General features: G+C 42.8%; 7 protein-coding genes across 9 annotated transcripts; 2 read left to right on the top strand and 5 right to left on the bottom strand.

Moving 5' to 3' along the window:
• The first annotated feature begins 1554 nt into the window (after nucleotides 1–1554).
• LOC110190743 (uncharacterized) lies at nucleotides 1555–2504 on the top strand. Its single transcript, XM_020961366.2, has 2 exons — nucleotides 1555–1844; nucleotides 1914–2504. Exons 1-2 carry the CDS (start codon nucleotides 1833–1835, stop codon nucleotides 2298–2300), a joined length of 399 nt encoding a protein of 132 aa, XP_020817025.1. The 5' UTR covers nucleotides 1555–1832; the 3' UTR covers nucleotides 2301–2504.
• Nucleotides 2505–2509: 5 nt separating this feature from the next.
• Nucleotides 2510–3544, bottom strand: LOC110190744 (uncharacterized). Its single transcript, XM_020961367.2, has one exon. The coding sequence runs from the start codon at nucleotides 3409–3411 to the stop codon at nucleotides 2974–2976; it is 438 nt and encodes a 145-aa protein (XP_020817026.1). The 5' UTR covers nucleotides 3412–3544; the 3' UTR covers nucleotides 2510–2973.
• Nucleotides 3545–4032: 488 nt separating this feature from the next.
• Nucleotides 4033–5797, top strand: LOC110190745 (uncharacterized). Its single transcript, XM_020961368.2, has 3 exons — nucleotides 4033–4057; nucleotides 5216–5391; nucleotides 5450–5797. Exons 1-3 carry the CDS (start codon nucleotides 4033–4035, stop codon nucleotides 5702–5704), a joined length of 456 nt encoding a protein of 151 aa, XP_020817027.1. The 3' UTR covers nucleotides 5705–5797.
• A 1129-nt stretch (nucleotides 5798–6926) lies between these two features.
• LOC110190684 (uncharacterized) lies at nucleotides 6927–7646 on the bottom strand. Of its 2 annotated transcripts, XM_020961294.2 has the most exons (3): nucleotides 7629–7646; nucleotides 7185–7559; nucleotides 6927–7118 (listed from the first exon to the last, which is right to left on the bottom strand). In XM_020961294.2, exons 1-3 carry the CDS (start codon nucleotides 7644–7646, stop codon nucleotides 6927–6929), a joined length of 585 nt encoding a protein of 194 aa, XP_020816953.2. The 2 variants fall into 2 exon arrangements, with proteins under 2 accessions (XP_020816953.2, XP_086689241.1); XM_086833115.1 differs by having other exon boundaries at nucleotides 6927–7559.
• Nucleotides 7647–8684: 1038 nt separating this feature from the next.
• LOC110190682 (uncharacterized) lies at nucleotides 8685–9504 on the bottom strand. 2 transcript variants are annotated; one of them, XM_086833114.1, is made up of 3 exons: nucleotides 9487–9504; nucleotides 9188–9413; nucleotides 8685–9043 (listed from the first exon to the last, which is right to left on the bottom strand). In XM_086833114.1, exons 1-3 carry the CDS (start codon nucleotides 9502–9504, stop codon nucleotides 8685–8687), a joined length of 603 nt encoding a protein of 200 aa, XP_086689240.1. The 2 variants fall into 2 exon arrangements, with proteins under 2 accessions (XP_086689240.1, XP_086689239.1); XM_086833113.1 differs by having other exon boundaries at nucleotides 8685–9413.
• A 984-nt stretch (nucleotides 9505–10488) lies between these two features.
• On the bottom strand, nucleotides 10489–11006 carry LOC110190685 (uncharacterized). Its single transcript, XM_020961295.2, has 2 exons — nucleotides 10995–11006; nucleotides 10489–10926 (listed from the first exon to the last, which is right to left on the bottom strand). The coding sequence occupies exons 1-2, from the start codon at nucleotides 11004–11006 to the stop codon at nucleotides 10489–10491; spliced, it is 450 nt and encodes a 149-aa protein (XP_020816954.2).
• A 2282-nt stretch (nucleotides 11007–13288) lies between these two features.
• LOC110190683 (uncharacterized) lies at nucleotides 13289–14054 on the bottom strand. The gene is made up of 2 exons (XM_020961293.2): nucleotides 14043–14054; nucleotides 13289–13981 (listed from the first exon to the last, which is right to left on the bottom strand). Exons 1-2 carry the CDS (start codon nucleotides 14052–14054, stop codon nucleotides 13439–13441), a joined length of 555 nt encoding a protein of 184 aa, XP_020816952.2. The 3' UTR covers nucleotides 13289–13438.
• Nucleotides 14055–14411: the final 357 nt, after the last annotated feature.

Here is a 14411-nt window from a genome sequence, read left to right as displayed (position 1 = left end):
CTCAGTTTTCAAATTTAAAAAATTCAATTCTTTGTCAAATTTTGACAATTTTAATGATGTAACCCCTTATAAAATTTTCAGTTTTCGAAAATATTTCAAGAATTTATTTTTTGACCGGACATGGCTAGAACGGCTGGACTGTTGATGCTGATCAAGAATATATATGGTTTGTAGGGTCGGAAATGATTTCTGCTTTGCATCATGACCTAAATTTAAGTCATGATAATTTAGGTCATGATGCAAAGTTATATTACCCTCAAAGGATATAAAAATAATGATCTATATTCTAGAGAGAGACAACAGTATGAAATATATATGAATATATGTATCAGAAAAAGGTAAAAAAAAGGTAGTTATTTACTTTATTATTTATTACTTTACGAAAAAAACTTATAAATGGAATAAATAATATTAATTTAAAGTATTTAATTTGGCAATTCATTTTATCACTTTTACCAGCACTTACTTTTGTATTTTATTTGTATCGTTGAAAAAAAAGGGTTAAAATCACGCATATCTGCGTTCGAGTATCGCCTGGAGGGCGGGGACTTCAACAAGTGCGAATAGTACCCCCTTTCTGAAGTTCCCCCTGAGACTCCTAAAAACCCCTTCAGTAAGTGTTAAGTGCTCTGAGCTTGCGTAAAACGCTTTGAAAATTATGCATAGAGTGGGCCAAGAAAAAAGTCACTGGCAATTAACTGGCAGCCACAACTCTTTCGGCATTGTTGCTGCTGCACTATATCACTTGAGTTATGGTCTCATAAGTTACCCTCGCCAGAGGCGTAGCGAATAAGAAACCCCTCTCCCCCTTGTAGAACGACCTTGCCAACGCCTCTGCCTCTACCGGACTTCGTTTATATTGTTTTTAGCACACATAAGTGCCGATTTGACTTTGTGCCCCACATAAAATAGTCTAGAAAACGAGTCTGGGCCGGCATCGGTCTTACGCACAGGTGTGTAACTGCCACGCCCATTAATTTCTGCACTCTGTGTTGTAATTAAGACTTTAAGACTCTGAATGCTCGAGCATTTACTGTGAAAATTTCTAACAACTCACGCATTCGCTGCGGCTTATTTAAATGATTTCAGTGGAAACTTGTTGGCCGCAAGAAAATAAAGAATCGAAAAAGTCAAGAAACAAAATGCAATTTAAGTTTTTCTCACACACACCTTGTCGTGCAAAATGCTAAATAGAAAAAAATGCAACACAAATATATCAGAAATTATTCAAAATCAAAATAGGGTTGCAATTAAGCATGGAAGTTGGGATACTCTAACTAGTTTTCTTTGTAGTCCTCAAACTACATTTAATATTTCTTTAATGTTGAGTGTTTAGTTACAGGATAACTGATAGATTTTACAAGGATATTACTCTTTACCCTTCAGTGGACAATTATTAGTCTAGGAGGAAAACACTTCTCACTTTCCAAATCCTTAAAAATCATATAAGACCTCCTGAAAGGGTATGACAAATCTTTGGCCAGACCAACATCCGCGTTGTCTGGGGCGGGGCCAGGCAGTGCTCTTTCGGGTCCCAGTCGAAGTCGGAGTTGCATTCGCCTGTCGCCTCCATCTCCACATCTACATCTCTGCCAGGCCTGACCGGCCAGCTTTTTGCATGGCTCTCTGGGCCGCCGACTCAGTTTTGGGCCCAGTCTCTCAGTTGAGCCAAAGTAAAAGTGCATTTGGCCAAGTCTCTGGGCCTGGTCTCGAATCCGTTCTCGGGCCACAATTTTGGCCAGGTTTGGGCTATAAAAGCATTTGTGTTTCTGACAGCGGCATTATTCAGCTTTGTGTTCTTGCCAAGAGTTCAGCCAGCAACAAAACCCAGAATGTTCAAATACGTAAGTGTTTCGAAAGTCCTTTGAAGGTGCTCGTTGATGTGTAACTGGATATATCCTGCCTCTCCACAGTTCGTTTTCGCCGTTTTCTGCCTGGCCAGCGCTGCCGCCGCTCCAGGATACTTGGGTGGTGCCCATGGATACTTGGGAGCTGCTCCGGCCGTCTCCTATGGTCATGCCCTGGCTGCTCCTTCGTACGCCTCCTATGGACTGGCGCCCAGGCTTAGCTATGCTGCCCCGGCTCTAGCCCGTCCGGCTATCTACTCCTCGCCCGCCCTGAGTCATGGATCTCTGGCTCTGGCTCATGCTCCGTTGGCCGTCTCCCATGCACCGCTGTCCCTGGCTCCTGCTCCGTTGTCCTTGGGCCATGCTCCCTTGGGCCTAGCACATGGTCCTTTGGGTCTGGCGCATGGCTCTTTGGGTCTGGCGCATCCTCAGTTGGGTCTTCATGGTTGGTAAATGGTGGAGAATCCCGTCCAGCATCGTTTCCTGCATCGCTTTCATTTCGCTTGGATCGGAGGAGAAGTTGAATACACAGACAGAAAAATTGAGAGAGGTAAAAGAGGAGGGTAGAAGGAGCAGAGAGTTTCTTGTACAAATTTAAAAATTTTGTAAATAAGTGAGTTTGATGTTGAATTATAATTCGATTTTTTAGAAAAACAATCATATTTTGCCTTTTATGGGAAGTTTTTAATTTTATATATGTGCTTATTTATAGTTTCTTAAAAACTAAACTAGGGTCATAACCCAGTTAGTAGTATAATTTTAATTTTCACATTATTTTGGACAGTTCTACATTTAAAAATCATTTAAAATTTACAATTATTTAAGGCAACAACGCATAGCCTCATAAATTGTATAATTTCCCCATGAGTTTCACAATCTTCAAAATAATCCACCTAAAAACATTCAAAATTTTCAATTTAATTCAAGATTTTCCAACTTCCAACGCATATTGATACTGGTTTTTTGATTGTTCAATTCAGTGTCTATTGATTTATTGACTTGCTGAGTGATTGACTGATTAAGGCTATCGTAATGCTTGGTATTGCGAAGTAAATGACTCGATTGAAGCTCTCACATGCTGCACGCTCGCCTTGGCTCCACTTGGCTTGAATCCGGATTGACATCTCTACCAGCCATGGCCGTAGCCATAGCCATGGCCCAGTCCGTAGCCCAGGCCGAGACCCAGGCCATGTCCGTAGAGTCCGTGTCCTCCGTAGCCGCCGATATATCCATGACCCAGGCCCAAGCCATAGCCGCCCAGATAGCTCTTGCCAATGATTGTCTTGGAAACGATGGGCGCATGATAGCCCAGTCCTAGGCCCAGTCCCAATCCTCCATAGTGACCACCGTAGAGGCCGCCAATGTGACCAATGTGTCCGATTCCGAGGCCCAATCCCAGGCCATATCCTCCATAGCCATGACCCAGTCCCAGGCCCAGTCCAATGCTAGGCGAAGGTGCTGGAGCTGGAGCTGGTTCTGGTGCGGGTTCTGGAGCTGGAGCTGCCAAGCCACTGGCCGTCAGACAGAGGATTGTCACGAGTATCAGCTGGGAAATAATAATCATTTGTATTCATTATTAGTACTAATGGAATGTTTTGGTAGTTAGAAAAAAATCTATAAAATTGGTAATTAGTTCAGAATAGCTGTGGAAAGATAAATACTATGCTGATTATTCCTTTTAGCAAAAACAAAATAAAACTGGTGATTCTTAATTTGCATTTCGACTGCCAAACATTTGTTTTTGTCGAACGATAATTTCTGAGAAGTAATGACACACCTTAATGCATCCCAGAAATCTTGTTAATAATTTAAGCAAATATGATATAAATGTTGCTTTGATGTGGTTATATGACGGATGTATGTATTAGCTTTAATTATAAAGAAATCAAAATTAATTAACGATTTTATTACTGTTTGTCTAAGCTGACTTGCTTCGATCTCTAAACTAATTTATTTCCATAAACAACTCAATTTGTCACTGTTAAATCACTTTATCCTTTATGCTTGAGGTTTCTGTTTATCCTTCAGAAATTCTTGAATTACTTACTCCTTTATTCATGTTGCTATGTTGCTGATTATAGTTTTCCTGCTGCTGCTAGAGAGGCTGGACCGAATGTGTTACTGCCACTGATCCCGGGCTGTGTCTTTTATATCAATCCCCAGTGCACCGGATTGCATCCCCAAAATGGACATCGATGATCTAATGAGCAGTGAGTGCAATTTGGCAAATTAAATCAAATTCATTGCACTGAAGTTGCCCAAGTGAGCAGGCATCCTTAGTGGCTGAATGGAGTGAATAACATCGAGTTCCAACACCTGTTTTTGTTGCGTTTGGGCCGTGGCTTCGCCTTTTGGGCCTCCATTGTATAATCTGCAATCGAGTTTGGCATTTACCAGTTTACAATAGTTCCAGTTCCAGTTTTTTTTTTGTTTTTGTATATGTTTTGTATTTATTTCTGCCTGTGGGCAGCTTAGGTCTTGTGGGTGGCCTTTGCCAGCGTTTCAGTCATGTGACTTCAATCAGATTTAGCTAAGAACTATGGCTTGGTTTGGGGTCAATGAGCCTCGGATGTTTGGTCAGTGAAAATGTATCAAGTCAAGAAGATTAAGATGTTATTTGTTGTCAAGTCGATTTTTAGATGCTCTTAAAGTCTAAAAGATTTTAAAAATATATTTAAAAAATTAGCATAAATAATTAAAAGTCTAAAATTGATTGGAAAGATTTAATGTTTCCTTAAATAAAAGCGTAATTTGTTCAACAAGTTTCTATAAGAAAACTAGTATTACATATCTAAAGTAAATATATTTCTGTAAATCCCATAAAGACCTTTAATTTTTTTTCAGACCTCTTTATTTTAATTTAATTCCAGTTTCAATTCCCCATCGACCTCATATATACGGTATGCCCTAATAAAACGATTATAACAGCTTGAGCTTAAAGAGCACAAATCGCTGCTAAATCAAGACAAACTAATCAATTCTTGACACCTCCAAAAGTCACATAAAAATAGCTCAAAAACACAAGATTGGGCAATGATTATGTTTTGAGAGACAATAAAAACGGGGAAACAAAGCCAGATCCGAAGACGTGCGACCAACTAACTCACAACCCATAAATAAATATAAATAAAAATAATACCAAGAAACAAGAAATAAACAAAAACAAAAACGAAGAAATGTAAAAAAGGCATAATTAAGTGCACAAAAGAGTCACTGACACTTTGACAATCTTCGGCGGCGTAGACGCTTTAAACTTGAACTTGAAAACGGGTTTTTCTCGAAGAGAAGGGGACAAAAGGCCAAGTGGAGTAGTGGAATAGTGGGAGATGTGGCTACCACTTACTATGCTATATGGGATGTTGCAACAGGTTCCCCAAGGAAATGCAGTTGGAACACCCCGAAAGGGGAGTGTCAACCGGTTCCTAACTGTTTCCCCAGGAAATCCAGCGATGAAGACGAGCCTATAAATTCATTGGCCTTCGTCCGATCTCTGTTTAGTCCAAGTGCAGTCCCAGCGAGAAAATCACCAGAGAGAATGCTCAAGGTAAACATGGTAATTAGTCAGATTCTTTGGGAATTATTATCTTTAATCTACCCTAAAGATTTTCGTGCTATTCGCCCTTTTGAGTGTGGGTCTGGCCGCCACGGTTATCTACCATCATCCATTGGTTTACCATCATCCTCTGCCGGTTGCCTCCACGCCGCAGGAGTTGGCCCAACATCCGGGTTACACCATTGTTGCGCCACTCACCAAGATTGCCCATGTCACCTACGACTCTGTGCCCATCTCACACACACCCTACGAGCATGTTCCGCTCTTCCAGAGGATTGGTCATGTGAAGCATACGCGGTTCTAGGAGAATATAGAGAAGAATAGTGATGAGAAAATATTTGATTAGCATATGGAAATACGAAATAAATAAATAAATATAATTTAAAAAGTAACAAAATTACTATTTCGGCTTGAATAAAGTTTTTTTTAAATGTGGGAAACAAATCTGGCAAATTGGGGTTGTCTTCGCCAATAAATATTAGTTCAAGTCAAATCTTCTTCTCGACGTCTTCCGCCATAGCTTATTATTTCAATATATGTATAAATAAAACAACATTAATGAAAATCGATGACTTGCATTTTTAGGGCTAAACTAGAAATTAACATCTAGGGTTGTAGCTCGGTTAATAATGGATTGTTTCTTTTAGGGATTGACCTGAAATTAACTTTTAGGGTTGTAGCTGGGTTAATAATCCAATAGTAATCGTTTGGACAAAATTATTTATTTTGTACTGAATAAAATGAGAAACAGTTACAAAATGAAATGCATATATTCATAAAGCTTAAGTTAATAAATTATTAAGGTGATGTTTTTATATTTTTAGTCATAATATTAAGCTCTCTTTACGAGTGGTTAAAGTTGTACAGTTTCTAAAGCATATCATCGATATAACATCGATTGACCCTTGTAATCCTTTGTACTGTCAACTTTCATCGGAATTTTCTTTCACTTTCATTCTGCTGTCACCTGTGAAAAGTTCTTCGATTCCTGAGCTTTAATTTTAAAATCAAAAGAAATTATATAAAGAGCTTCAAAGAAGAGGACCTCCGTTGCAATGACCTATCCAGGATTCCGCGACGCCCTGCTGGAAAGCATCCTGGACGAGATGATTAAGAACGGCGAGATAACCAAGACAGTGGCCGACAAGCTGAGGAAGATTGTCTACGAGAAATCCTTAATCTGGATAGTGGATGGAATCTGCCCTGATGGTCCTGAAGTTCCTGATCTCGATTCCGACTCCTAAAGCGAAGAATAAAAAAACAATGTCAAAAACCATAAGCTATACACAGCATTTTCGTTTAAAAGAAAACTTTTTGATTTTTACTTTACGAAAGAAAACCATTTCGTGGCCTACTTGATTTCTTTTTAAAGATATATTCGAAGCCCAATAAATGATAGGTAAATAATTTGATTTATGTTATTTATTCGCCAAGCATTGCTGCTGTCTGGGGATGATGATTTGCACTAATTTCTACAAGCTAATAGGACGGATGGGCGTGAACTGAGTGATCCTGCAACTAAATCCTTAGAAGAAGTACGGGGCGGGAGCGGCGAACTTGGGAGCCACAGCCAGAGGCGCTGGCACTGGCACCGGAGCTGCGAACGGAGCAAATCCGAACTTGGCGGGAGCAGCAAAGGCCACCGGCGCCGGGGCAGGTGCGAATCCCAGAGGAGCACCCAGAGGAGCGGCCACTGCAGCGGGAGCAGCAAAGGCAACCTTGGGGGGAGCTGCCACAGCCACGGCTGGAGCAGGAGCAGCAAAAGCGGGCAGACCGAATCCAACCTTGGCGGGGGCAGCGAAGGCCACCGGAGCAGGAGCAGCCACTGGCAGGGGAGCAGGAGCAGCGAAGGCCACCGGCGCAGGAGCAGCCACAGGAACAGGCAGGGGAGCGGGAACGGGAGCAGCGAAGGCCACTGGTGCTGGGACTGGAGCCACTGGATAGGCCACAGCGTGGTTGATGCGGTGAGCATTGAAGCTGGAGGCATAGGGAGCCACGACGCCAGCAGTGGCCACAGGAGCAGCCACTGGTGCGGCCAGAGGAGCAGCAAATGGAGCCAGAGGAGCAGCCAGGGGAGCAGCCAGTGGCGCAGCTAGAGGAGCAGGAGCATGGAAGGGCAGGAGACCGGCTTGGGCAGTGGCCACGCAGAGGGCAACGAGCTGAAATGAATACGAAAATAAGTATCCTTGAAGGAAATCCTCTCAAGCTGGTATTCCCCGGAAACTCACCACAATCTTGGCGAACATTTTGCTTGGATTAAGGATGAGCTTGGTTAGCTGTGATTAGCTGGAGGGCAGACTGAACTGTGATGTCCAATTGTCCAATGGGCAATGCTTTTATAATTCTGTAACCCGCGGTTAATCCGTGGCCAAGCATACGAAAATACCTTGGAAGACTTTCTATATTGGGCGCTGCATATGAAGGTTGGATCGGGGTGTTGTGGCTATATGTACTTAATAATCAATTGGTCGCCTCTTACGTCGCAGTGTCCCCGAAAACGACACTTTCATAATTGCACGCAATTCCCGACCATAACCTAGGCCAATGTTGGGCAAGATTTCGTTTGCAAGTTGAGCTTCTTTCGAACCTTTTTTCAGCTGGGTTTAAGTCACCAGTATTTGGTTAAAATATATGTAAGTAGGTACGTGTTACCACCCCCCAATGGCCACTTGGTTAAATCATTTAATCGAATTGCCACTTTTTTACCAGCTCTGCAAAAATTGTCGCGTGTTTGGGTTGCGGCTGTGTGTGGAATTTCTGATTTGATTTCTTGTTGCGTGCGGTTGGAAATTCACTAACAACATTTCTGTGTTACCAAGTTTTACAATAGTGTGTGTGTATGTGTGTGTGTTTTAGCCGAAATTGGAGGCATTACGACGCGTCGTCTGGTTCGTAATGAGAGTCTGAATCAGATATAAGTTATTTTTCTTTTGGCTAATTTTTTGTTGTGACTATGATTTTATCACTTCTGGTTACATTCTTTCGAGTTTTTGTACATATATATAAATTTTTTGGGTATTTTGGTAGACATTGCAATAGACTAAAGGAATTCTAAGACTTTAAGCTATGAATAAATTTATTTTAATACCATTTAAGCAAATTAAATGCTAAATGCATTAAATATTTTCCATTAAAAGAAGTCTCAAATTTATATACAAATTATCGTTTTATTTAACTATAATTATTCGATAAATAATTGTTTAATTCGTAGATTAATATTTAACATTTACTAGCTGACTTTGATGATTCTTTGGTGATTCTTTCTCCATCATCCTTATATGTTTCTAGAACAAGGACCAGTCCTTGTGATGGGCCCACTTCAGGGGCAGGGCCTTCAGGTGGACATGCGGCTTGGCCAGCAGCTTGGGAAAGGCGTACCCAATGGACACTTTGTGGGTGGTGGTCTTGGGCCCAGGAATGGCACGATAACTGGGTGCAAAGGGTACTGCCTCCAGGACAGGTGGCAACACATGGTGATGAACAGTGGGCAGGTGGAACTCCGGCAGAAGTGGGGCAGCAGCTGGCAGGCATCCAGGTGCTGGTAAAACTGAAACTGGAGCGGGTAACAGAGGAGCTGGAGCGGGTAAAAATGGAGCTGGGGCAGGCAACAGTGGAGCTGCAGCTGGAAGAAGTGGTGCTGGAGCTGGAAGAAGTGGTGCCGGAGCATATACAGGAGCTGGAGGTACGAAAGCTGGTGCCGGAGGAGCGAAAACAGGTGCCGGAGGAGCGAACACCGGTGTTGGAGGACCATCCAATGGCGGAGGGCCATAAACTGGTGATGCAGGACCATAAACTGGACTAGGAGCAAAGGCCGGAGGAGGAGCCAATGCAGGAAGTACTGGAGCTGGAGCTGGCAGGACGGCCTCCTGCACCGCGTAATCCAAGTGATGTGGCAGGGCATGGAGCGCATCCAAGTGGTGTCCATCGAAGTGATTCAAATGGTGATTGAAGTGATGATGCGAAGGCTTTGCTTCGGCAGTCGCCGCCACCAGAAGGACGGCCACGGCAAATGCCTGTGAAAATAATTAATAATAATTAGTAAAGAAATTATTAATAGTCCTCATTGAATCCTCTCCCTCTCCTCACCCATGTCAGTGACCACATCTTGCTTGGTGGATGGTTTCTTTGGTTTCTTGGGGGGATTAGCTTTACGATCGATGCGCTCGACCTGTTGGTTCGACTGCCAATGTCTCTCCATTGTCAAGAGCCATTAATATTTATAGGGAAATTCAGTCAAAAGACTTGCACTTACATTTCTTCACTTTCATAGCCTTTATGGGCGACTTACTTGGGTTGGGTCGCTGGGCGGTGAGGTAACCCAGTCCCAATCCGGCTTAGTTGGTCAGCAAGTCGTGACTGCGACAGATCGGCCGAGGGGCCAATAACTTCTTGGCCGATTTGAAAGCATAGCCAGCCCGTGATTATATAATAATAGACAGACATTGACAGTTATCCAAACGTGGAATATGATTATGATAGCCAATAAATAATGCTTTTACCATAAATAACAATCGATTGCGCCTAAGGTGGCAACGCAATCACACAGACAATTTGGTTTATTTACTAACTTCCTTAACCTACATTTTTGCTATGTTTTATTTAGGTTTTAAATAAGTTTGCATTTTTTATCTTTTTCTCATTAACTTTATCAGTGGCCACCAGAGAAATATTTCTTTACAATTATATGTAAGTGCATATTATAAAATTTAAAAGGATTTTACTAATGATTCGTTTTTGATTTTGCGTAGAACTCCCCCACGCCGATAACTTACTCACATTTTATGGATAAGTTATGAGATTTTTAAACTTTGATTTGTCGAACAAAATTCCATATAAAAATATAGTTTTATAGAATATAGAATGAGACTTATTTTATCCTATTCAATTTAATTGCAAGCTGGAAAAGTATGTAAACTTTGGCTTTCCAAAATAAATGTTCCTTTCTTGTTGTAAATGTAATTATTTAAGGTAATAACTTTTGTCAATAAAAGTGAAACTCCATTGATTGATAATTGATTGTTCGTTTTTTTAATCACAAAATTGTTTACAGAAATTGTCTATAGATTGTCTTGGTTCACAGGTGCGTCCTTAGACCACCACTGGAGCGGGAGCAGCGGCAGCGAAGGGAGCGGTGTAGGGTGATGCCAGGTAGGGCGAGGCATAGGGATAGGCGGAGTAGGCAGCGGCATAGGGAGCAGCATAGGGAGCAGCATAAGGAGCGGCATAAGCAGCGGTGTAGGGAGCAGCAGCCAGAGGAGCAGCTAGAGGAGCAGCTGCATACTTGGCCACTACAGCAGGAGCAGCTGGGATGCCGGACACATAGCGGCTGGAGTAGGGAGCGGTGAACTCGAACGGAGCTGTGGTGTAGGATGAGAGGGTGCCGTCATAGTTGTTGCGGACATCCACCTGGCTGCTGCCGCCGGCGGCATACAGCGGGGCATTGGCATAGGCCAAAGGAGCAGCGGCCAGGGGAGCCACCACACCGGGCTTGGCTGCAGAGCAGGCAATCAGAGCGGCGATGACCAACTGAAAATAAACGAATCAATTAGTAACATAATCCGTATCCTTCTGAAGCTAATCCCCTTTGAACTTACAAACTTGTACATTTTGCTGGTTGGGGGGTTGGTTGTTTCTAAAGCTCTTGAGCGATAATGTCCATTGGTGGCCAGCTCAGTGGCTTATATAGCTCGTGCCCATATCCGTGCTCTTTGGGGGACATTCTGTCTGAGTTGACTTTTGGTCGCTTCTTCTTCTTTAGCTGCTGCTGCTGGCCCACCTGGACGAGTGCCAGACAGCATACATGATCACCATTTGGCCAAGACGTGATCCGCCTTCAATTTCCCAATATATTGTCGGAAGTTGTCCAAGTTGTCGCTCGAAATAAGTGCACAGGGAGAAATTTTAGACATACCTCATACAAGAGTAATTAAATTAGGATAATGTATAGGTTCATGATCTGTTCATGATTTATCTATTGATTAATTTTTAAAGGTTCTTAATTTTCATAGGCTTCAACTGATTTATTTTTGATAGATATATATATTTGGCTTTAATTTTTGCAGTGCTCTGATCGACATTTGTATGCAGTCAAACCCTCTCTTGGTGGCCAAGCTGTCTATGCGTAATTTGCAGTCTGTTTGGGCCATCAATGTGTGTCGTCTTGCATTGAATTGAACGCAATCTAAGCCAAATTGGCTATTAAAAATTGCCGTTCCCCGCTGGGCTGCCATTCCGGCCCACTAAATGTCTCATTAGTTCGCTTTTTAATGGCCAGCCAGAGAGTTGCCAATAAAAGGCGCTCGTAAATTTCCCTCTCATCCTTGCCGCCAAGCTTCGGAGGGTTCATTTGTTTTCGTGTCAGAACCGTTTGACCTTGACGCCATCTGGCCACAGGATGTAATGGAGGTGCCGCTGGATGGATGGAGCTGTAACAATAATTTCGTGCCGGCTTAATTGGCCAGAGGGGAGCGAGGGAACGAATGACTGAGTGGAGGCGATCATTTGGCCAAAACCGGCTTTGCGAATTTAATGAGCCATCGAAGTCACCGCTCTCTTGGTCACGTGCTAGCCTGGTCAGCATCTTCGTCATCTGATGAACTAGTGGCTCTGTGAATTACAGTGGTTAACCTTTTCGGAGGATAGTCATTTTATATATAATACAGGTTAATTTAAAAGGATATTCAAGCCCGAAAAGTTCTTAAATTCGGTATTTAATATGATAACACCGATCTCAGGTATTTAAAGTACTAATATTTATTTTTATATTACCTAATCTTTAACATTATTTTATTTCCCAATACAAAATGTATCTAATCCATATATATACTTTTACAAATTCTTTATTTTCAACTTGACCAAAGCATCTCTGTTTCAGTTGCTTCTGGAATCCAATCCGAAGATGATGACGACGATCTCTCAAGGCCGTTTTGGTGACGACTCGAGAGGGCGAAAGATATATTTTATTTTATTTATTCGACGATCCACAGATCCAGTTGCCCCACGCATGTAACTGTATACTCTTCTGGTCTGTATCCACATGGGATTGATCCAATCTTGGTTGGTTGTAACCACAGGTGGTGGTGTGAGGTTGACCTCCCGTAAGACAATTTCTGGCCAGAAATTCTCTACCGATGATGCCGTCGATTTTCCAGTGAGTCAAGCACGGAAATATGTACATTGCTGCCCATCACCATCACCATCGTCAGCACCTTCTTGTCTTCGACACTTCACTTGAGATCATTGCGATCCGCTCACTTCCTGGTCGAGATTTTTACAGTGGATTTGCAGTGTCAAAGCTGATTTAGAGCCCCTTCAGTAGCGATGATGTCTCCTTTTGGGAATTAAGAATTATTTGGCTGTCGTCAGTACCGTTTGTTTTAATGGATTTTCAGAAACAAAATTTATGCAGATCACATTCGAATTCCTGTTTGTTGTTTTCGAGGGAAAGCAGGTTCTATCCCCCCTCTGCCATAAATATCTATATAGATCCAGGTCCAAGTTCCCAGTTCCCAGTTCCGTTCCCAGATCTGATCAATGACACTTGACTTTAATTGGCTTTCATAAATAAACGTCAGATCTTAGACACTGCGGTTTAGGTTAGTTTTTTTCTCTCTCTTGTTTTTTTCTCAACCATTTCCAATGCCAAGTTTAAGGCCCCATTGTGAGGAGCGAATGATGAAGATCTCTTGGCCCGATTGATGTGTTTATGTATGTAAATGCCCAGCCATTAAACCATTCGAGGAGAGTGAAAGGTGTAAACGCAGACCTCTTTTTTTCTGAGCCATGTCTGCGCTGCGACCTTCAAAACATTATGCAAATGCAGTCTCCATCGATGGCAATGAGACAAAAATGGCCAATAAAAAAGCACTCACAACTCGCACCGAAGAGCTAAGCTTAGATGGCAAGTTTATTATCAATGTGTGTTGTGTGTATTCACTAGGAGAAGAAGCCACCGCAGTTTGATGATCAGTCGGGATGGCTCACTCCTCGTCTTGATTAAATTTATTACTATTCTAGGACCTAAATAGGATGGGCAGGCTTAACGCCTCTGGATCAGTGGCGTTCCATAGGAGGTGAGGCCCGTGGTCCTTGGCACACTGGCATAGGGAGCTCCAGCCTGCAGCGGCAGCTGGGCCACATTCAAGGGAGCAATGCCAAAGGGCACTGGCAGCTTGAGATTCAGAGAATTGGCATCCACAGCAGCCGAGGGTAAGGCTCTTCCTGTTCCAGCTGGAGCTGCTGCCTGAGCCTGTGGCGCTGAGGAGGCCACCTGGAGTGGAGCTGAGGGTGCTCCGAATACATATCCCTGACTGGTCAGTGCCTGGGTAAAGGCAGCCTGCTCCAAGGCGGGTTCAGCAAACTGACGGGCCACCTGATGATATTGCTGAGGTTGAGCCTTGGCCGCCACTTGTTGATACCTCTGCTGGACTACTCTCTGGACAGCCGGCTGCTGCTGCCTGCTAGGAGCGGGGTAATGGTAGTAGGCCACCTGGGAGCTGGGCGTGATGGAGTATTCCAAGTGGGAGACATCGCCCAAAGTCAGGCTGAGGAGTTGCACCAGCAGAATCCATAAGATAGAGAACTAAAAATATGTTTAATTAACCCTTTTGATGATGTTTTTATGCACAAATATTATCACTCACATAAGATGCCATTTTCACAGCACTGTTCTTTTGTTCTTATTCTTAAATTGATATTTTAGTGTCGATATAATCCAGCTACCGATCGGTGTATTTAATTCGTTGATGTTCGCAGTCGCAGCTGTGGCAGCTGATTAAAATTGGTGAGGCCGCTGAAGATGCTTTTTATATGCGTATTGAGGGGCTCTGCGATCGGTTCTCAGACCTGTTGCCGTCTCTCACTGTCAGCCACTTGGCTTCTTCGATTTCGAACAACGCTTGAGTGCAGGCCAAGACGAAGCTTTTTGGCATTTTGTTGCCTTTGTTTATTTACTTTGTTTGATTGTTGGCTTTTCGGTGGCTTAACAAAGCTGTTGCCGAGCAGTTTGTCTA

The sequence above is a fragment of the Drosophila serrata genome, unplaced genomic scaffold (genome assembly GCF_035046125.1).
Source record: "Drosophila serrata isolate PLE 108 unplaced genomic scaffold, ASM3504612v1 contig_272, whole genome shotgun sequence".
Lineage (NCBI taxonomy): Eukaryota > Metazoa > Arthropoda > Insecta > Diptera > Drosophilidae > Drosophila > Drosophila serrata.
This window is presented reverse-complemented; position numbering and strand designations above follow the sequence as displayed.

What these genes read in the sequence shown, in the direction of transcription:
- LOC110190745 (XM_020961368.2), top strand. Translation starts at nt 4,033, where the DNA reads ATGGACATCGATGATCTAATGAGCA. An exon ending in CATCGATGATCTAATGAGCA is followed by an intron (nt 4,058 to 5,215) that starts GTGAGTGCAATT and finishes ATGTTGCAACAG; the next exon opens with GTTCCCCAAGGAAATGCAGT. An exon ending in CACCAGAGAGAATGCTCAAG is followed by an intron (nt 5,392 to 5,449) that starts GTAAACATGGTA and finishes TCTACCCTAAAG; the next exon opens with ATTTTCGTGCTATTCGCCCT.
- LOC110190744 (XM_020961367.2), bottom strand. Translation starts at nt 3,411, where the DNA reads ATGATTATTATTTCCCAGCTGATACTCGTGACAATCCTCTGTCTGACG.